Consider the following 22667-nt stretch of genomic DNA (forward strand, 5'->3'; position numbering starts at 1 on the left):
TTTGAGGCGACAGATAGTATAGAAGGTAGATAAGTTTATCTACACTGCCTTTGTCCAGGAATAGAAAAACAGACTCGTTAACCTCCCATTTCGTACCTTTTTGGCTAACATAGAATTAACTTTTAGATCTGTAATCTGTTGAATTAGTTTTTGTATATGACTTGAGGTGTGAGTTTTTTCAGTTGAGCCAACATCATTTGTTGAAAAGACTTGAAAACTGACCAACATTCTTAATGTTTCATCAGTCTGTGTGTATACTCTTGATACACTGATAACTACAGCTTTTCAGTAAGTCTTGAACTTGGGTAATGTGGGCTCTCTACCTTTGTTCAGTGACCTTTAAATATTGACCGAGGCTGCAGGCCTTCACTGGGTGCCTGGGCTAAGCGAGGACATGTTGTCGCCCAGCCTGCAGCAGATGTAGGATTAATGTCCAGACTCTGTAAAGAATGCTTAGGGAGAAAACAGATGATGATTTTTGATTAGTCCTTAACAGAAGAAATCCAAATGAGAAATAAACATACCCATCAGGTTAGCCAAAATACAAACATATGCATTGCTGATGGGAACTTAAAATTTAAGACGACTCAGGAGTTAGCTGATGCACACTGAAGATATATATCCCATATCCCTACAATTCTAAAGTCTGTCAAAAGTAGCTAAGTTGATAGTAACATACTCTTATAAAGGAACAGTATAGAAGGAAAAAGTGCACTACATTGATAAGGAATAACATTGATGATCATAAAAAGTTTGAGTTTACAAGCCAAAAGATTATACGATTCCATTTATATACAGTTCTAAAGCAGGCAAACTATGTACCATTTAGGAATGTGTACATAGTATTAAAGCTATAAAGCAGGATGTGGTTTACTCACAAAGTTGGATTATAGGTCAACTCTGGGGGAGGAGAGTTGGGGGACAATAATGGGGACACTGATTTTAGAAAAAGGCTCTGGAGTGAGTGATGGCATGTTCCACTTGAGTTGGATTGTGATTACGTGTGTCTGCTGCTCCTTTACACTGTGCACTTGATTTTAGCACACACAAGACCAAGCCCCTTGATGCTTCATGAGACATTTAAAATAAGAAAAAACGAGAAACTGGAAAATGGTCATTGGTCTATAGCACTGAACACATGCCCAATCATGGAAAAGTCATGTTAAAAATAGTACTGATTTCATCCTTTTACATGGAACTGTCCTGTTTCCCAGCACCACTTATTGAAGAGGCTGTCTTTTCTTCACTGTGTGTTTTTGCCACCTTTGTCACCCAGTAGGTGACCATAACTGTATGAGTTTAGCTCTGGACTTTCCTATATCACTGATTCATATTTTTATATCAAAACCATACTGTCTTAATTACTGTAGCTTTGTAGTTTTTGACCCACCTTTAAGAATAATGAAAATTTTTAAAAGAAAAAAAAATGGGAGAAAATAGCTGCAAATGAAGCAATAAACAAAGGATTCATCTCCAGAATATATAAACAACTCAATCACAAATGGACAGAAGATCTAAATAGACATTTCTCCAACAAACATAAGCAGATGGCCAAGAGGCACATGAAAAGATGCCCAACATCACTATTACAAAAATGCAGACATGTCAGTAATGGCCACTATCGAAAAATCTACAATAAATGCTGGAGAGGCTCTGGAAAAAAGGGAACCCTTGCACTGTTAGTGGGACTGTAAACCAATACAGCCACTATGGGGAACAGTCTAGAGGTTTTATAAAATACTAAAAATAGAATTACCCCATGACCCAGCAATCCCACTACTGGGCATATACTTCAGCATCCCCTCTCAAATAGGAGGGAAAAGAATAGAACTTACGGGCAACAGTCTGATGTATCTTACCTGAAGAAAAAAAGGCTTTTTCACTCTTGTTAGAGAAAAGTGGTATGGCTCGGATCTCAGGCTGGGAAAGCTGAAGAAAGGCAGACACTGCTCATAAAACTTATTGTTTTTATAGAAACACAAAATACTCTGAACACCCAAAGAAAGCTTGAGAAAGAAAAACAGACCTGGAGGAATCAGGTTCCCTGACTTCAACTGTATTACATAGCTACAGTCACATAGTGTGGTACTAGCACAAAAACAGCAATATAGATCATCAGAACAGGGTAGAAAGCCCAGAAAAGACCCACACAACTATAGTCGAGCTATGATAAAGGAGGGAAGACTATACAATGGAAGAAAGGCAGTCTCTTCAATAAATGGTGCTGAGAAAACTAGATATCTTACGTGTAAAACAAATTAGGACATTCTTTAACATTATACACAAAAATAATTTTCTAAATGTAAGAACCTAATTATAAAACAGGAAAACATGGGGAAGAACACTCACATAAATTATAATAGTATCTTTTTCAACCTGTCCCCTGCTGCTGATACTGCTGCTAAGACGCTTCAGTCGTGTCCAACTCTGTGTGACCCCATAGATGGCAGCCCACCAGGCTCTCCTGTCCCTGGGATTCTCCAGGCAAGAACACGAGTGGGTTGCCATTTCCTTCTCCAATGCAGGAAAGTGAAAAGTGAATGTGTTTTGCTCAGTTGTGTCCGACTGTTCGTGACCCCGTGGACTGCAGGCTCTGTTCATGGGAATTTCCAGGCAAGAGTACTGGAGTGGGTTGCCATTGCAATGGAAATAAATAGGTAAACTCAAAAGCTTTTGCACAGTGAAGGAAACCATAAACAAAGTGAAAAAGTCCACAGAATGAGGAAAAAAATATTTGCAAATAATACGACCAACAAGGGATTAATCTACAAAATCTACAAACAGCTCATGCAGCTCAGTAGAAAAAACAAAACCAGTCAAAAAAAGGGCAGAAGAACTAGACATTTCTCCAGGAGGCCCATGGAAACATACTCAAAATTACAGTGAGAGACCATCAAAAAGTCTACAATAATAAATGCTGAAGAGGGCATGGAGAAAAGGGAACTCTTCTACACTGTTGGAGGGAATGTAAATTGGTACAACCACTATGGAGAACAGTATGAAGTTCCTTAAAAAACTGAAAAGTTACCATATGATCCAGAAATCCTCCTCCTGGGCATATATCCAGAGGAAACCATAATTCAACAGCACACGCACCCCAGTGTTCACTGCAGCCCTGATTACAATAGCCAAGATATGGAAGCAATCTGAATGTCCAACAAATGAATGGATAAAGATAGGTATATATACACAATGGAATGGTTCAAATAATGCCATTTGCAGAAACATGGATATGCCTGGAGATTATCATACTAATAAGTTAAATAAGAGAAATACCATATGATAGTACTTAAGTGGAATCTAAAAAAAACTGACAAACTTACAAAACAGACTCACAGACTTAAAAATTAGTTTACGGTTATGAAAGGGGGAAGGTGGGGCAGGGTAAAGGTGGAGAGTGGGGTTTGGGGTTGGAATATACACATTAATATATATAAAATAATCAACAAAGACCTACTGTATAGCACAGGGAACTCCACTAGATGTTCTGTAGCAATCTAGGTAGGAAAAGAGTGTGAAAAGGAATAGATGTGTGTATATAAAGTCAAATCACTTTTCTGTACACCTGAAACATTACTCCAGCTCTACTGCAGTATTTAAAAAACAACAGAATGGCTATAGTGAGACTACAGACATGCAGATGCCTGGGCAAGAAATTAATTACAGGTAAAAAGAGTATCTAAGGTCCTGAGAAGAAGCTAAAGGGAAACTGTGAAAAGATGTAAAAACAGTCACATATGAGGAGGACTCAGGGGTACACAGCCCCAGACAGGACATGTGTTCAGAAAAACACCTGAGAGAAATACCACCTCAGGCTGATCCTAAGGCTCAAATGCCTTACACATCAGTGGAGGTCTTCCCCGGTGTGCAGCAGTGAAAACCCTGGGAGAGAGGGTTATTTTCTTCAAATGCCCACTGTTCAACAAAATATCACAAGAGATACAAAGAAACAGAAAAAACAAGTCCTATATAATAGAGGAAGAAAATAACAGCAATCATCTTTAAGAAAGTGGCATCAGATATATTAGACAAAGATAAGCTCATAGAAATAAAACAGCGAACTAAAGTAAAGAAAATACAGAATATCAACTAAGAAATTATCCTTTTAGAAAAAAAAATCAAATTCTGGAGCTGAAAAAAGTTGAGTAAAGTGTTAACAGGAAGAAACAATCAATCTTGGAGAGGTCAATTGAAGTTATTAGGTCATTTCAGTTCAGTTGCTCAGTCGTGTCCAACTCTGCGAACCCATGAACTGCAGCACACCAGGCCTCCCTGTCCTTCACCAACTCCCGGAGTCCACCCAAACCCATGTCCATTGAGTTGGTGATATCATCCAACCATCTCATCCTCTGTCGTCCCCCTCTCCTCCTGCCCACAATCTTCCCCAGCATCAGGGTCTTTTCAAATGGGTCAGCTCTTTACATCAGGTGGCCGAAGTAGAGTTTCAGCTTCAACATCAGTCCGTCCAATGAACACCCAAGACTGATCTCCTTTAGGATGGACTGGTTTGATCTCTCAGTCCAAGGGTCTCTCAAGAGTCTTCTCCAACACCACAGTTTAAAACTATCAATTCCTTGGAGCTCCGCTTTTTTTTAAGAGTCCAACTCTCATATCCATACATGACCACTGGAAAAACCGTAGCCTTGACTAGACGGACCTTTGTTGACAAAGTTATGTCTCTGCCTTTTAATATGCTGTCTAGGTTAGTCATAACTTTCCAAGGAGTAGGCGTCTTAATTTCATGGCTGCGGTCACCATCTGCAGTGATTTTGGAGCCCCGCAAAAATAAAAGTCAGCCACTGTTTGCCATCTATTTGCTATGAAGTGATGGGACCAGATGCCATGATCTTCGTTTTCTGAATGTTGAGCTTTAAGCCAACTTTTTCACTCTCCTCTTTCATTTTCATCAAGAGGCTCTTTAGTTCTTCTTCACTTTCTGCCATAAGGGTGGTGTCATCTGCATATCTGAGGTTGACATTTCTCCCGCCATCTTGATACCAGATTGTGCTTCCTCCAGCCCAGTGTTTCTCATGGTGTACTCTGCATATAAGTAAGCAGGGTGACAATATACAGCCTTGATGTACTCCTTTTCATATTTGGAACCAGTCTGTTCCATGTCCAGTTCTAACTGTTGCTTCCTGACCTGCATACAGGTTTCTCAAGAGGCAGGTCAGGTGGTCTGGTATTCCCATCTCCTTCAGAATTTTCCACAGTTTATTGTGATCCACACAGTCAAAGGCTTTGGCATAGTCAATAAAGCAGAAATAGATGTTTTTCTGGAACTCTCTTGCTTTTTCCATAATCCAGTGGATGTTGGCAAGTTGATCTCTGGTTCCTCTGCCTTTTCTAAAACCAGCTTGAACATCGGATTTCACAGTTGACATATTGCTGTATCCTGGCTTGGAGAATTTTGAGCATTACTTTACTAGCATGTGAGATGAGTGCAATTGTGCGGTAGTTTGAGCATTCTTCTGCATTGCCTTTCTTTGGAATTGGAATGAAAACTGACCTTTTCCAGTCCTGTGGCCTCTGCTGAGTTTTCCAAATTTGTTGGCATATTGAGTCTAGCACTTTCACAGCAGCATCTTTCAGGATTTGAAACAGCTCAACTGGAATTCCATCACCTCCACTAGCTTTGTTCGTAGTGATGCTTTCTAAGGCCCACTTGACTTCACATTCCAAGATGTCTGGCTCTAGATTAATGATCACATCATCATGATTGTCTGGGTCGTGAAGATCTTTTTTGTACAGTTTTTCCGTGTATTCTTGCCACCTCTTCTTAATATCTTCTGCTTCTGTTAGGTCCATACCATTTCTGTCCTTTATCGAGCCCATCTTTACATGAAATGTTCCCTTGGTATCTCTAATTTTCTTGAAGAGATCTCTAGTCTTTGCCATTCTATTGTTTTCCTCTATTTCTTTGCATTGATCGCTGAAGGCTTTCTTATCTCTTCATACAGTAGGAATGTACATTAAAATGCTGAAAGAAAAAAACTGTAAACCAAGAATTCTATACCTTTCAAGATCTTTCCAGATGAACAAAAGCTAAGAGGTTTCATTACCACTCTATAAAGTCATTCTTTAAGTTGAAAGGCTTTCAACAGTAACTCAAAGCTATAAAAAATGTAAACACATGGAGAAATATGAAAACCAATTACTATAATTTTGAATATAACATTCTACATGCTTTAAAAGGCAGGCACGTAGAAATAAGCATAAACCTATGTTAATTGGTACACAATATATAAAAATATGATTTGTGACATCAAAAGAAAAGGATGAAGCTGTAAAGGATTAAGAGTTTTACATGAGAAACTATAAAACTCCTAGAGGAGAACATAGGAAAAACACTCTCCAACATAAATCACAGCAGGATCCTCTGTGACCTACCTCCCAGAATATTGGAAATAAAAGCAAAAATAAACAAACGGGACCTAATTAAAATTAAAAGCTTCTGCACAACAAAGGAAACTCTAAGCAAGGCGAAAAGACATCCTTCAGAATGGGAGAAAATAATAGCAAACGAAGCAACTGACAACTAATCTCAAAAATATACAATCAGCTCCTGCAGCTCAATTCCAGAAAAATAAATGACCCTATCAAAAAATGGGCCAAAGAACTAAATAGACATTTCTCCAAAGAAGACATGTAGATGGCTAACACACACACAAAAAGATGCTCAACATCACGCATTATCAGAGAAATGCAAATCAAAACCACAATGAGATACCATTTCATGCCAGTCAAAATGGCTGCGATCCAAAAGTCTACAAGCAATAATGCTGGAGAGGGTGTGGAGAAAAGGGAACCCTCTTACACTGTTGGTGGGAATGCAAACTAGTACAGCCACTATGGAGAACAGTGTGGAGATTCCTTAAAAAACTGGAAATAGAACTGCCTTATGACCCAGAAATCCCACTGCTGGGCATACACACCGAGGAAACCAGAATTGAAAGAGACACGTGTACCCCAATGTTCATCACAGCACTGTTTATAATAGCCAGGACATGGAAGCAACCTAGATGTCCATCAGCAGATGAATGGATAAGAAAGCTGTGGTACATATACACAATGGAGTGTTACTCAGCCATTAAAAAGAATACATTTGAATCCGTTCTAATGAGGTGGATGAAACTGGAGCCCATTATACAGAGTGAAGTAAGCCAGAAAGAAAAACACCAATACAGTAATACTGATGCATATATACAGAATTTAGAAAGATGGTAACGATAACCCTATATGAGAGACAGCAAAAAGAGACACAGATGTATAGAACAGTCTTTTGGACTCTGTGGGAGAGGGAGAGGGTGGGATGATTTGGGAGAATGGCATTGAAACATGTATAATATCATATATGAAATGAATCGCCAGTCCAGGTTCAATGCATGATACAGGATGCTTGGGGCTGGTGCACTGAGACGACCCAGAGGGATGGTACAGGGAGGGAGGAGGGAGGGGGGTTCAGGATGGGGAATACGTGTATACCTGTGGTGGATTCATGTTGATGTATGGCAAAACGAATATAATATTGTAAAGTAATTAACCTCCAATTAAATTTGTATTTTAAAAAAAGTTTTACATGACTAAAATTGGTATTAATTTAAAATACATTGTTATAACTTTAGGATGGTATATGTAATCTAATAACCACAAGTGAAAAAATTATAGAATACAGACAAAAATGACAGAGGAATCAATTTATCAATTCAAAAAGAAAAGAAAAATCAACTAAATCCCAAGGAAGACAATAATGGAGAAAATGCAGGACAGTGATGCTGTAAGACACCCAGAAAACAAACAAAATGGCAGGATCACATCATTATCAGTAATTAGTTTAAATGTAAATAGATGAAATTCCTCAATCAGAAGACATCAGGCAGAATGGATTTTTTTTTTACTTTATTTTTGGCTGTGCTAGGACTTCATTGCTGTGTGAGGGCTTTCTCTAACTGTGGTGAACAGGGGCTATACTCTTCATTGCAGTGCGCGGGCTTCTCGTTTCAGTGGCTTCTTGGCAGAGCACAGGCCCTGGGCATGCAGGCTTCAGTAGCTGTGGTGTGTGGGTTTGGTAGTTGTATGGAAGGTGGGATCTTCCTGGACCAGGGATCAAACCCATGTCCCCTGCATTGGCAGGTGGATTCTAAACCACTGGATTACCAGGGGGAACTCCCAGAATGGATTTTAAAACAACGTTCAACTATATGCTCTCTGTAAGAGACTCACCTTAGATCTAGGAAAACGTGTACATTCGAAGTAAAAGGAAGGAAATATTTCATGCAAACAGTAGCCAAGGCAAGGATGGTTATACTGGTATCAGGCAAATTAAACTTTTAGGTCAAAAACTTACCAGACACAGGGACATTATATACTGATAAAAGAATCAATTCACTAAGAAGGTATAACTATTATAGCCATACATCCACCAAACATCAAAGCTCCACAATGTACAAGGCAAACATTTATAGAATTGAGGAGGAAATACACAGCTGTAAAATAATAGATTTCAATACACCACTATCGATAATGGATAAAAACAACCAAGACAGGATCAATAAGAAAAGACAAACATCACCTAGTCCAACTGGACTTACCATACACGTACTGATGGCCCCATCAAATAGCAGAATACACATTTTTCTCAGGTGTGTGGGACATCCCACGGGATAAACTGTATGTCAGCCCACAAAACAAGTCAATAAATTTTAAGACTGAAATCAAAGTATCTTTTCCAATCACAGTGCAATTAAACTAGAAATCAGTAGTGGAAGGAAAACTGAGAAATCCACAGGTATATGGAAACTCAACAACATACTCTTAACCAATGGGTCAAAGAAGAAACCACAAGAGAAATCAGAACTTTATCTCAAGGCTAATGAAAATAAAAACACATACCAAAATGTGTGGGATGCTGCAAAAATGGTGTTAATGGGGAAATATATAGCTATAAATACTTGCGTTTGTAAAGCTCTGAGATCAGTAACCTTTGAACCTTAAGATGTAAACAAACAAGATAAATAAAACTAAATCCATAGCTAACAGAAGAAACTAATAAAAGATTAGCATTGCTATTGCTAAGTCACTTCAGTTGTGTCCGACTCTGAGTGACCCCACAGACGGCAGCCCACCAGGCTCCCCTGTCCCTGGGATCCTCCAGGCAAGAACACTGGAGTGGGTAAAGATTAGCATAGAAGTAAACAATATATTTCACGCAAAGGTGAGCACAATAAAGGACAGAAATGGTGTGGACCTGACAGAAGCTGAAGATACTAAGAACAGGTGGCAAGAATACACAGAAGAGCTGCACAAAAAAGATCTTCACGACCCAGATAACCATGATGGTGTGAGCACTCACCTAGAGCCAGACATCCTGGAGTCCGAAGTCAAGTGGGCCTTAGGAAGCATCACTACGAACAAAGCTAGTGGAGGTGATGGCATTCCAGTTGAGCTATTTCAAATCCTGAAAGAAGATGCTGTGAAAGTGCTGCACTCAATATGCCAGCAAATTTGGAAAACTCAGCAGTGACCACAGGACTGGAAAAGGCCAGTTTTCATTCCAATCCCAGAGAAGGGCAATGCCAAAGAATGTTCAAACTATCACACAATTGCACTCATCTCAGTTCATTTCAGTCGCTCAGTCGTGTCTGACTCTTTGCAACCCCATGAATCGCAGCACACCAGGCCTCCCTGTCCATCACCAACTCCCGGATTTCACCCAAACTCATGTGCATTGAATTGGTGATGTCATCCAACCATCTTATCCTGTCGTCCCCTTCTCCTCCTGCCCACAATCCCTCCCAGCATCAGGGTCTTTTCCAATGAGTCAACTCTTAGCATGAGGTGGCCAAAGTATTGGAGTTTCAGCCTCAGCATCAGTCCTTCCAATGAATACCCAGGACTGGTCCCCTTTAGCATGGATTGGTTGGATCTCCTTGCAGTCCAAGGGACTCTCAAGAGTCTTCTCCAACACCACAGTTCAAAAGCATCAATTCTTTGGCACTCAGCTTTCTTTATAATCCAAGTCTCACATCCATACATGACCACTGGAAAAACCATAGCCTTGACTAGATGGACCTTTGTTGGCAAAGTAATGTCTCTGCTTTTTAATGTGCTGTCTAGGTTGGTCATAACTTTCCTTCCAAGGAGTAAGCATCTCTTAATTTCATGGCTGCAGTCACCATCTGCAGTGATTTTGGAGCCCCCCAAAATAAAGTCTGACACTGTTTCCCCATCTATTTCCCATGAAGTAATGGGACCAGATGCCATGATCTTCGTTTTCTGAATGTTGAGCTTTAAGCCAACTTTTTCACTCTCCTCTTTCACTTTCATCAAGAGGCTTTTTAGTTCCTCTTCACTTTCTGCCATAAGGATGGTGTCATCTGCATATCTGACGTTACTGACATCTCACATACTAGTAAAGTAATGGTCAAAGTTCTCCAAGCCAGGCTTCAACAGTACTTGAACCGTGAACTTCCAGATGTTCAAGCTGGTTTTAGAAAAGGCAGAGGAACCAGAGATCAAATTGTCAACATCCGTTGGATCATGGAAAAAGCAACAGAGTTTCAGAAAAACATCCACTTCTGCTTTACTGACTATGCCAAAGCCTTTGACTGTGTGGATCACAATAAACTGTAGAAAATTCTGAGAGAGATGGGAATACCAGACCACCTGACCTGCCTCTTGAGAAACCTATATGCAGGTCAGGAAGCAACAGTTAGAACTGGACATGGAACAACAGACTGGTTCCAAATTGGGAAAGGAGTACGTCAAGGCTGTATATTATCACCCTGCTTATTTAACTTATATGCAGAGTACATCATGAGAAACACTGGGCTAGAGGAAGCACAAGCTGGAATCAAGATTGCCGGGAGAAATGTCAATAACCTCAGATATGCAAATAACACCACCCTTATGGCAGAAAGAGAAGAAGAACTAAAGAGCCTCTTGATGAAAGGGAAAGAGGAGTGTGAAAAAATTGGCTTAAGGCTCAACATTCAGAAAACTAAGATCATGGCATCTGGTCCCATCACTTCATGGCAAATAGATGGGGAAGCAATGGATATAGTAACAGACTTTATTTTCTTGGGCTTCAAAATCACTGCAGATGGTGACTGCAGCCATGACATTAAAAGACGCATACTCCTTGGACGAAAAGCTATGACCAACCTAGACAGCATATTAAAAAGCAGAGACACTACTTTGCCAACAAAGGTGTCTAGTCTAAGCTATGTTTTTTCCAGTGATCATGTATGGATATGAGAGTTGGATTATAAAGAAAGCTGAGCACCAAAGAACTGATGATGCTTTTGAACTGTGGTGCTGGAAAAGACTCTTGAGAGTCCCCTGGATTGCAAGGAGATCAAACAGTCCATCCTAAAATAAATCAGTCCTGAATGTTCACTGGCAGAACTGATGTTGAAGCTGAAACTCCAATCCTTTGGCCAGCTGATGCGAAGAACTGACTCATTGGAAAAGACCCTGATGCTGGGAAAGATTGAAGGCAGGAGGAGAAGGGGACGACAGAGGATGAGATGGTTGGATGGCATCACCGACTCGATGGACATGAGTTTGAGCAAGCTCCAGGAGTTGATGATGGACAGGGAAGCCTGACTTGCTGCAGTCCATGGAGTTGGACATGACTGAGCGATTGAACTGAAACAAAACAGAGGAAGTCTAACTTCCAGATTTCAAAACTGGTACTGGCATAGAATCACAGACATATACCAATGGAACAGACTAGGGAGTCCAGGAGTAAACCCTCCACAGATGATCAAATGAGTTTCGATAAGACAACCATTCAATGGGAAAAAGAGTGTTTCCAACAAATGGTCCCAGGAAAACAGGATATGCAGAGTCATAAAATTGGACACTTACCTAACACCATATACAAAATTTCACTTGAACTAGATCAAAAATGTAAAACCTAAGAGCTAAAACTATGAAACTCTTAGAAGACAACATAAGGGCAAAGCTCCATGAAAGCAGATTTGGCAATAATTTCTTGGATATGATATCCAAAGCACAAGACTAGACACCTGGGAGGCCCAGGAAAAAATTGGACTTCATCAAAGTTAAATACTTCTGTACATCAAAGGACAGTTATCAACAGAGTGAGAAGGCAACCCACAGAATGGGAGGAAATATTTGCAAATCATGTCTATTAACAATATATAAAAGAACGCAATCAGAAACTGTCCAAAGGACTTTAAGGGACATTTCTCCAGGAGATACACAGATGGTCAAGAAATACATGGGGAAGACGGTCAACTTTGCATTAGGGAAATGCAAGTCAAACCCACAATAAGATACCTGTTCACACCCAATAGGATGATTGTTGTAAAAACAACACAATTCTGCAGAGGCACAAAGGTGGCTTTCAAGGTGTGGACAAACAGGTTTCTTTCCCTAGGCAGTGGGTACATGGGTGTTTGTTTATAATTATTCCTGAAACTGTAATATGTTTTATGTAATTCTTTATATGATGTTTCACAATATTTTAAAAGGCCAAATGAACTCCCCGCCATGACCAAAACAAGGAAAAGTGATGGATCTCCATTTTTTACCTCCCAGATGGTTTATGCTCTGGCATAACACTGGAACATCTAAAAACACCACAGTGATTACTTTGCAGTCTCCTCATTAAAGATTTTCCTCTCAGAATACATCTATTCTGCTTTCCCTCTCAGAAATAAAATGATTCCACTTCCTTCTCCCAGATGTCTTAAGACAATGAACCAGAACATGCTTACCTTATCATTTTGCCTGGTAAGTCGCTTCTCAAAACAAGATCATTCCCTGGATATAAGTTAAATTTTATGACCTTATGAGAAAATATCCTTATATAATGTTTAATGTGTTTAAAACAGTTTTGATGGAAATATAATGGCTGTTCACATCAAATGAATACTAATCAATAAAATGAGTTCATGCAGAGCCACCAATTCCAACAGAACTTTGGAATCCCTGAAAATCAAGCACAGACACGCAGATAAGTATAGTATTTAATCGAAATATATTTGTCTAATGTCTACAAAGTGTGAACAATTGGTCTTAAGAAAGCAGACAAAAGGCACAGAATTAGTATTACTACAGAGAAGCATTCATGCTACTGGATTGTATAAATATTCTCAGAGTGGCACAGTAAAAAATAAATTAAGCATTGAGCAAAGATCAAATACTTCATTTTCTCCTTGCTTTATGTTCTGGTCATGTCCTGACCACATTTGTAAAGGCTGAAGACTGAAACAGAACTGAAACCATGGAACACTTAGGCAGGCTGCATGGGTGTTTTAATCACAGTGGTTTCCTCGCAGAGTTTGGGTCAAACAAGAGAGGGAGATGCACTAAAAAAAAAAAAAAAAAAATCCACTGGGTATTCTTTTCTCCTTCCCCAAACGAAATGCAAGGCTGCGGTAGTGCGTGCTTGTACGTGCATGCGTATGTCTCACTTCTAAAGCCCTTTTCCCAAAGATAAAAGTACTGAAGTCTCCATAGGACTTGTTTTCTGCCATGAAAGCAGCAGCTTCTGAAAACTGTATGACTAGCGCTTTGAGCATAAGAAATCATCAGAGAGTTTCTGGGGCAAGGACGTGGGAGGACCATCCCAAGGCAGGCCTGGCCGTGGCTCCCCCGGAGGGGCGCCCCGTCCGGGAAGGCTCCCGCCTACACCTGTAACAGCTTCCTGCCTACTCCCCATCCTGCAGGAGATGCAGATCATCTGTCTTGAGCATGGACAAACAAACAACGAAGTTGGGGGCAGAGTGGGAATCCAGCCATAATGGGGAGCAGCGGCCACCTTCCACCAGACGGACGGCAGTCCAGCCACGCCTGTTCACCTCCGTCTGGACAGGACTCATCGACTGGAGAATACTTTGTGAGCGCAAAACGTTTTTCGGCAAAAGTGAAAACTAGAAAACTTGAAACCGTATTGATAAAAAGGAGCTCACAATCACCCGCGTCGCTGTTGGTAAGTGTGGGATTTCCACGTGTAGCGATACCCAGCAGACAGAGCGCGTGTGTGTGAACAGACGGTGTGCGGGGAGCTCTGCGCACAGACACATGTGCACACGCAAGCCCAAATGGCTCTTGAATAAGCTCGATCCCACAGCAGAGTCTGGGGGCGCATCGCTCACAACAGAATCTCTCTCAGGTGCCGCGTCTTGAGGGCTCTCAGGTGGCCTCAGGGAAGACCAGAACCTTGACACCGTACCACTTTAATTGCTACAAAATCAGGGCTATTTCTGAAAGCTCTGCATCTCCACCCATCAGTGTGCCTTCCACAGGGGGTTGAAGTACACCCAGCCGTCACCCTGCAAGAGACAGGAGGACTCATCAATACGTGCAGACCTGTCAGCGAGGCGAGGGCAGAAGCAAAGGGGTCCTCCCTGCCCAGCCCCTAGGACCCTGAGGAGCAGCGCTGGCTCCCACCGGCCTGTGCCCCTGCCTCACTCCTCACGGCACACAGCCCAGCCACCCCTCCTAGAGCCCACGGGACCTGCGCCTCTGCCACTTCAGGAGGAAACCCCACGAAATGACCAAAACAACAAAGAGGAGGCAGATGGCCTGTTTGGTTTCCGTCAAGGAAGATTAATTGGCCCCAAAAGAAAAAGCACCTTGAAAGGGCAGGACAGGAGGGAAAAAGGAAGGTATTTGATAAACGGACAGGGAAGAGAAAACCCAAGGGCCTGAGTAGGAGGAACCTGCCCAAAGCAACGACTTTACAGCCCACTAAAGGCACACAGCAGGCGGCAGCCTCAAACACGCCAGCAGCCCTAGGAGACGACACCAGTCACAGGCGGTGCTGGTGAGGAAAAGCCGAGACTCCCGGCGAGGTGGACCTGGCGCCAGCCTCGAGGAGTGCACTGCACGGCAACCAGGCTGGGCTGGTCTGCACCCTCTAGGTGTCCTCAAGCCTGTTAGAGATGGACTAGCTTTTACACACCCTCTGGCGGGAGAAGGAATGGGGCTCGCTGTCATTTTACTCCCTCTAATGCAGCGTGCCTCAGAAGCCACGCCGAGTAGTTGTCTCTGGGAGACGAGATCTAACTCACGGTCAGATCCTGGGGGACCCCGTGATGGCTACTTTGATGTGTCGATGTGACCGGCCCTGAGTTAAGTTTGTTTCTGAGCCTGAGTAAAGGTGTTTCTGGGGGAGGGTGGCATGTGGGTTGGGTGGGTGGGGTGCGGTAGACACCCTGCCCCCATGCAGGGGAGGGGATAGCCCCATCTTCCCTGGCCGGAGTGGAACCGGAGGGGGAGGAGGTGAGGCTCGGCCTTGTCTGTCTTGCCTCACTCATCTGGACTTCTGCCCTTGAGCTGAGGTTCACACCATCAGCTCCCTGGGTCTCAGGCTTTGGATTGAATAAACCACTGGCTCTCCTGCAGTTCAAGCTTGCGACCCACAGATCTCGTGGCTTTGCAGCCCCCACCATCTCATCATAGTTCTACCCGAGCTCCTATCCCCTGTTGGTTCTGTCTCTGGGGAACCCTGACTAATAGAGAGTCGCCTGCCCTGGGCAAGCCCTCCAGACAGGGACCGCTCCCAGTGTCCCCCAGCAGGCTTCCTGTCTAAAGCAGCGGCCAACCGTGACGCCAACGCTCAGCCCACAGCCCTGGTTCCAGCCCACCTCATGGTCACCCTCTCTCCCTGCAGCCTTCCGGCTACTTGGGGCCATCCTTCCACGGAGTGCAAGTCAAGATGCCGCCAGCGCCCAGACACAGAAAGTACAGACAGACTGCCACTGGCTCTCAGTGTTTGAACTTTTACAGATTCCTCGTCACCAGCTGAGTATCTGATCTCTCAGAAATTCTGATTTCTGGCTTCTCGTGAAAACTGGGGAATCGGCTTGTGATGGCCTGGAGGTGAGTAGCAGCCACCCCTTTGAGTACAGACTGGGGTCTGTCTGGTCCCCACCGGCCGGTTTCTCTCATCGACTGTCTCAGACTGCTGGCTGCCTGCCTGAAACACTGCGGCTCCCGCGCTTCTGTTGTTCCCAGTTCTGTCCTCAGGACGCTGCCCAGCTGCGCCACAAACACCTGGGCACATGGCGCTCTGACCAGCAGGTGGGCCAGCAGGCTGAGGGTAGTTTCCCCAGGGTTGCTGGTGACCTGGGACAACCCTCCCCAACCCCCCACCGGTCTCTCCCTCCAAGTCCATTCCACTGGCCCCACGAAAGGCAAAGCTCTAAAAAGGTTCTTGTCATAGGAAGGTTCCAACCTCCCCAGGTGAGGAGACGGGCTGGGCAGGCCTTTCCCATTAACTCGCTGTAGAAGACGGAGCAGCAGTCTGCGGCTTCTGTGAAGCGCCAGGTGCCCAGAGCGCGCCCCCGCTGCGCGCCTCCCCCCGGCAGGGGCGCTCCTCTAAAGGAAACCTGAGAGCGGCGGGCACTCAGGGCCCCGGGGCCGCGGCCGCCACGCCCAGCCCTCCCTCGTCCTCCCTGCCCGTCCCCCGCCCACCCCGCCGCCCGGGTCACCTCCTGGATGAAGTACTTGGGCCGCCAGGGCGCGCGGAGGTTCTCCCGCTTCCGCTCCTCCGCCCGCTGCTTCTCCTCCAGCCGCCGCTTCTGCTCGGTGGCCGCCTCCATGTCCCCTAGGCGCAGGCACCGGGTCACCTCCCGCCAGAGGTTCCTGGGGGAACATGGGGGGCACAGTTAGCAGTCAGGCACGGCCAGCGGCCCGAGGCTGTGATCCCGGGGCCCCATCTGCACCCAACCCTGAATCCCCTCTACCCTCCCGGGCTCTGAGCGCCGCGGGACCAGTCTAGGGGTGATGGAAGGAATCCTGCTGCTGCTACAGCCAGAATCCACTCAGACCCTTCCACGCGGCAGGTACCTTGTTTATAAGCAGTGTACATTAACTCATCACCACAACACACCAGTGACACAGACGTGATGTTAGGACCCCATCCTAAAGCAGAGAAAAGATGACCCACACCCAGGGCAGCCGCCTGCCCGAGGTCAGCAAGTTGATGGACGCAAACAGTGGCTGCTCCCGCAGGGGAAGACCAGACTAGGAGTTACAGACACGGGAGGATCCACCACCTGCCCGTGTCTACATGCGAAGTTAGACTCGTTTGTTCATTCATTTACTGGAGAAGCCATCAGCTTCCTTCCTGAGGAAACGCCTCCCCACTAGTCCCACTCTGTCCTGGAGCTGAGTTGGGGGGAACCCACATTTAGGTGAAGGGTCACTTCCTCACTTTCTCGTTATCAGAACCCGCCCAGATTCCACACAAAGGAAACAGCAGACTTCTCCACAGAGAGCACCCCTCCCTGGCTTGGGGGACACGGATGCCTCTGCAGCAGGCTGAGCACAGGCACCCTGTTAGCTCCTAGGCCAGGGAGTCAGCAGTGGAGCGGCCAAGCTGTCCAAGACAGCAGCCTCCTGGGGAATCCGAGTCCAGGACGGGAGATGGGCTCAGGCTGCAGAGGCCAGACTGCCCGCCCCCGCCCCAGTCAGTGCCCACCCCACAAAGCCCCGGGGACAGTGGCGTCCCAGCTCCCAGCGTACACAGGAGAAAGCTCTGGAGCGGGGCAGGAAGCCAGGTCCAACCGGGCTCCCAGCCCTCGCTCTTTCTACTGCACCTTGAGAGCTTAGAGGGGAAGAGGTGGGCTCACAGAGGAAAAGGGGGTGGGGAAGCAGACAGGGCGGGCTGGTTGCTGCCTCAAACTGGCTTTTCCATTGCCCCCACCTTCAACGCACATCTCGTGCAGAGGGAATGACCAGGTGCCTAGCCATCTAGGGTGGGGGTGCTCCCAGGGCAGGACTTCCCCTGACAAGTCCCATCATAGGACAGTGGCCTCAGAACTAGAGGGCAGAGAGCCCCATGGCTGGAGACGAGATGATGAGCAAGGAGCGGCCCCACTTTAAGGGCTCTGCCCATTCATTCACAGGTTCCACCCAGAAACCCCCGGAGGGGCAAGGCCAGGGCTCACTGGGGAAGGCGCTGAACCTCAGGCCAAAATGCAGGGCAGAAAAGCCTCCAGGGCTGGGAGGGTAGGAGCAGGTCAGCGTGAAAAGCAAAAAGGAAGCCCAGGGAGCCTTTGCGGAGAGCAGGGAGGTCCTGGAGGCCAGGGGTGGTCAGCAGCAGCACGCAGGCCAGGCTCGGGGCATCGTGAGCACGCTGACGGGGGCGCCTGATGAAAAGCAGCTTCTCTTCCCACAATGGGGCAGGGGTTCCCTTCCACGGGGTGGTGCGGAGCGGGGCCAAGGCAACTGGGCAGTCCTTCCTTGGCCTCCGCAGGTGGGGCCTGGCTGGCGGGCATGTAAGCGGGCTCAGGTGCTCCAAATGGCAGACGCCGCACCTCTGGGCCATTCCTACCACGAGACAACAAGGTGGACAGCTGGGTTTGCCGACGGCCCAGTTCTAGGTGCCAGGAAGTCCACGTGTGTGAGACAACAAGCATCAACCCCCGCCCTTCTCCCGTTCCACACTCCATCCCCCATCCGCTCTGCTCCAGGCAGGGGCCTGAGCTCCCTGCTCGAAGAGGCTCCCTAAGGACCAGCTGAGCCACGGACGTCCTTGGAAGCTTAGCTCAGGGAATCAGAGTTTAGTGCTCAACAGCCAGGCCAGAAACAAGGCGGGCTGTGACAGGAAGCACAGGGCTCCTGACTGGGGGCCGGCATCATCAGAGGCCACGTGGGTGGGGGACACATCCCATCACAGCTCACTGGGCTGGGTTCACGCCCTCCCTTCCGACACGGAGGTCACACTCTCATCAATGAGCACCAGTAGGGGACTCCCAGCTCAACCAGATTTCCAGGACACCGCAGCCCTCTTTCTAGTAAGCTCAGTGACAACGTATTATTTACACACACTGGGACCCCTGGCTCATTTCCACATAATAAGCACTTTTCCAATTTGGCGGCAAACTTTTCTGGTCATGGCAAACCCTTTCACGGGATCATCTGTGATTTCATTTTAATCCCATGTCATCTTTCTATAGAGCAGCATGCTTTTTGATAAGAGCAGGGGCTAGCAAATGTTCTCCTGTGAGGGCCAGCGAGGCAACATTTTAGGCTTTGCAGGCCGTTTCACTAGTATTGTCGCAAGACGGTGGCCGCAAACAGATGAACACGGCGGTGTTCCCACAAAATTTTACAAAAATCGTTTACAAGGTGCAATCTGGCCTGCGGAGCAAACTTGGCTGAACTCCTGGATTTAAAATTTTTAATGGCATATTTCCAGAAGACTCTGCTTCTGTACTTGCATAAACATCACGTTAAGTGGCTGCAGAATATTCATATGACAGAGTGGATTCTCCTTTACTCACTTAACCATTCTCCAAATCACTGCACTGTTAAATGGTTTCTGTCTGTTGCTTAATTAAAAAAAAAATTTTCATTTTTAAAACCTTTTGTGAACTGAAGGAGTCTCCCTTAGATGAGATTCCCAGAAGCAGACTACAAAATAAAGGAGAAGTTGCGAATTTAAAGCTTCCGGTCCCTGCAGCACACCTGGCACCTGCCTGCACAGGACCCAGTGTCAATTTTTTCACAGCTAATCTGGTAAGAAAATAAAAGTATCTCACTGCTTAATTGCACAGTTTTTTGATTACTAGCATCGCTCTGTACTTAACTTAGTGATTAAGTAACAGACCAGCAGAGCTGACAAATTCTTGTAAGACGGGCAGTAAAGTCCAGGCGGGCTGTCTTCACATTCTACCCCATGACTGCAGAACAATAAACTGCAAGCGACAACCGGTCTATTCCTAAGTAACGCCCGGAGGATAACTCCAGTTTCTAAAGGAATCAGAACATGATTCTGGCCCTGTCCCCTGAGACGTCCTCTCTGCCCCTTGGGTCACGTGCTAAGGTCAGCAGAGCTTGGTCCCCACCTGGACTCCATGGGGCCCTGCTTCTCCAGGGGGCGGATTTTCTTCGGGTACACGGGCAGCGTGGTCATGTCGATGACCTTGGTCTCCCCGTTGTTGTAGGTGAACTCCAGGGTCCCGTTCCACTCCCCATGGGCTTTGCACACGATGGTGTTGGTGGGGTTGTGCTTCACTTCTGCTGTGACCCTGAATGAACGAGGAGTGCAGTGGACACGCTTTGTGAGATTTTCAGAACACAGACTCACTTCAAAAGGTGTGCTCACCTCGAGAGAGTTTTTTTTTTTAATGGGGCTGCTCTTTTGCTCAAAGACTAGCTCTTAAAATGTGATCTAACATCCTTGAGCAGATAAGGAAAGCATCAGTGGGCAAACAGGTAGATCTGAGTAAAGTCTAGGGACGCAGCAATGTTAACCGTTTAGCTTTTTTTTTTAATGTATAATTTTATTTGATTATATTGGTTTTGCCATACATTGACATGAATCCACCACGGGTGTACATGCGTTCCCAAACATGAACCCCCCTCCCACCTCCCTCCCCATAACATCTCTCTGGGTCATCCATGCTTAGCTTTTTTAATTGAAGTATTCTTAATTTACGATGTGTGTTAGTTTCAAGAAAACAGTGATTCATATAGTTTACACACACATATATGAACATGTATATATATTTTTTCAGATTCTTTTCACTTATAGGTTTATAATAAGATACTGAGTAGAGTTCCCTGTGCTATACAGGAGGTCCTTGTTGTTTACCTGTTTTATAGAAAGTATGTATATGTTAATCCCAAGGTCCTAATTGATTCCCTCCTCAGTTTTCTCGGTTTGTTTTCAATCAATATTGCTTTACTGATTTTTGACAATAAATTAGGCAGCTTAAAATTATACGTGCTTTATTGCTCTTTATTGTGAGTTGTTGAGTTGAATCTCATCAATTTCTTAGTCTTGATAAACATGCAAAGGTTTTACAAAACGATATTATTGCAGTGGAAATCACCCTTCTTCCTCAGATAGCATCTAACAGTGTACATTTTGGGACCTCTCTGGCGGCCCAGTGGTTACAATCCCACACTGCCACTGCAAGGTGGTGGATCTGACCGTGCTAGAACTAGGGCCGCTGGTAAGGGAACTAGGTCCTGCATGCTGTGGGGTGCGGCAAAAAACTTTTTTTAGTGAGAATAATGATAGTAGTGATAGTGAACATTTCAACCACCAAAAGAACATAAGAGCCTCAGGAGAACTTTTCAATCTCTCATCGTGGGCGACTCCCTGCGGCCTGGTGTACGAGGGCCCTGGTGGAGGTGCGTGGCCTCTCGCCTCACCCACCCTGCCCGGGGACTCGGGCTCAGCTCTGGGTGAAGGCAGAGCCCACTCCCTCTCCCTAGGAGCCTGCTGCGGGCAGAGTAACACAGCAGGAATGGCAGGTGGAGGAGCCTCTTTTCCTTTTTTCATCCACACTCCGAATGAATGTGGAGTTTCCGAACACAGGCCTGGAAGCGTTCCGCCTGAGCTTGGACACAGCTGGGGGCCCAGGGTGCACCCGGGATCCTCTGGCGGATCCTGTGGGAAGGGTGTCTGTGCTGTGCTGGTAACGCTCTAACAGGCTCACCACGAGGGAAACACCCGGTTTGCAGCCCTTCTGTGAATTTCTTCCCTGCCCCAACCTTGGTGGATCTCAAGTCATCAGGCAGGACGAGGGGCCGCTGAGCAGGGGAGAAACGCACACAATTGGCTCTTAGGAGCCAGTGTGTCCAGCTCCAAAATGGCCAGGAGGGCATCCACTTCCCGGGATGAACACCACCATCCAACACCCCTAGGTGAACGCCACCCAGGACAACATTCCAAGAGAAAGGCATAAGAAAGTCCTCCTTTGCTTATCCAGTGATCTGCTCCAAAGGGAGAGAATCTTATAACCAGAACCATGAAAACGAGGTGAAGCTCTGCTCCAAGCCCTCTCCTTCCTCTTCTTAAGGCATGCTTCCTAGCTTCCCAAAGGAGACAAACAGTCCTGCTCTCAAAGACACAGGATTCAGGATTTTGCCTGGCACTCATGGACCAGCTGTATCAGAACAGGTCAGGCGGAGGCCTGGGGAGCGAGAGGCGACAGTAACCCCAGAAGCCCTCTGCTCTCTGCTCTGTGCTCCACCAGCAGCTCACCAGGCCGGGAAGGGTCCAGAGCTCTGCCCCAGGAGACCCGTCATCTGAAAAAGATCCCTTAACTGGATTTTGATTATCAGCGCATCTCCCGGCTGGAACCCAGGCTTCGGATGGAGAGAGGAGGCCTGGGGCCTCATGATCAGACGGACACGGGCCCAGCGCCTGTCACCGCCTACCTGTGGACCTTGCCCCCGTAGAAAGGCTTCGTGTGGAAGATGACGGTGGCCGAGTAGCCGGTCTTGGCACAGGCGATGCTGACTTTGCCTCCGAGCTCCACCCACGGGAGGGTGAGGATGGACCGGGCGTAGGCGCTGGGCAGGGTGAACACGTACTCCTCCCCGTGCTCCAGGAGCCGCAGCACGCCTGGGGGAAGACTGCGCGTCGGGCTCGCCCACGACGGAAGGGCGGCTGGTCAAACCCAGCGCGACCCTGCGGGGCTTCGTGCCCCCCGTTCCTCATCGGCAAGACTCCAGCCTCCCCGACCTCCCCGGAGGTCCAAAGGGCAAACCCGCACAGTTGCTAACCAAGACAGGAGCAGCGCTGCTGCTGACGCAGCCGGGACCTGGGCACCTGCACGCCCACCGATGGAGGAGTGGACTGCGGAGATGCGGCACACGCACCCAGAGGAGTATCAGCCATGAAAAGAGCGAAGCAGCCACTCACAGAGATGCGGACAGACCTGGTC

General features: G+C 46.2%; 1 protein-coding gene across 4 annotated transcripts in view; it reads right to left on the reverse strand.

Moving 5' to 3' along the window:
* Window positions 1–12986: 12986 nt before the first annotated feature.
* Window positions 12987–22667, reverse strand: part of OSBPL10 (oxysterol binding protein like 10) — a 322317-nt gene continuing 312636 nt past the window's right edge. For all 4 annotated transcript variants that reach the window (XM_069561309.1, XM_069561310.1, XM_069561312.1 and 1 more), the window contains 4 exons: window positions 22159–22345; window positions 19833–20015; window positions 16470–16623; window positions 12987–14306 (listed from right to left, as the gene is read on the reverse strand). In XM_069561309.1, the coding sequence (XP_069417410.1) occupies window positions 14262–14306; window positions 16470–16623; window positions 19833–20015; window positions 22159–22345 (569 nt within the window). In that variant the 3' untranslated portion in view covers window positions 12987–14261. The remainder of the gene's footprint in view (window positions 14307–16469; window positions 16624–19832; window positions 20016–22158; window positions 22346–22667) is intronic.

The sequence above is a fragment of the Ovis canadensis genome, chromosome 19, assembly GCF_042477335.2.
Source record: "Ovis canadensis isolate MfBH-ARS-UI-01 breed Bighorn chromosome 19, ARS-UI_OviCan_v2, whole genome shotgun sequence".
In the NCBI taxonomy this organism is placed as follows: domain Eukaryota; kingdom Metazoa; phylum Chordata; class Mammalia; order Artiodactyla; family Bovidae; genus Ovis; species Ovis canadensis.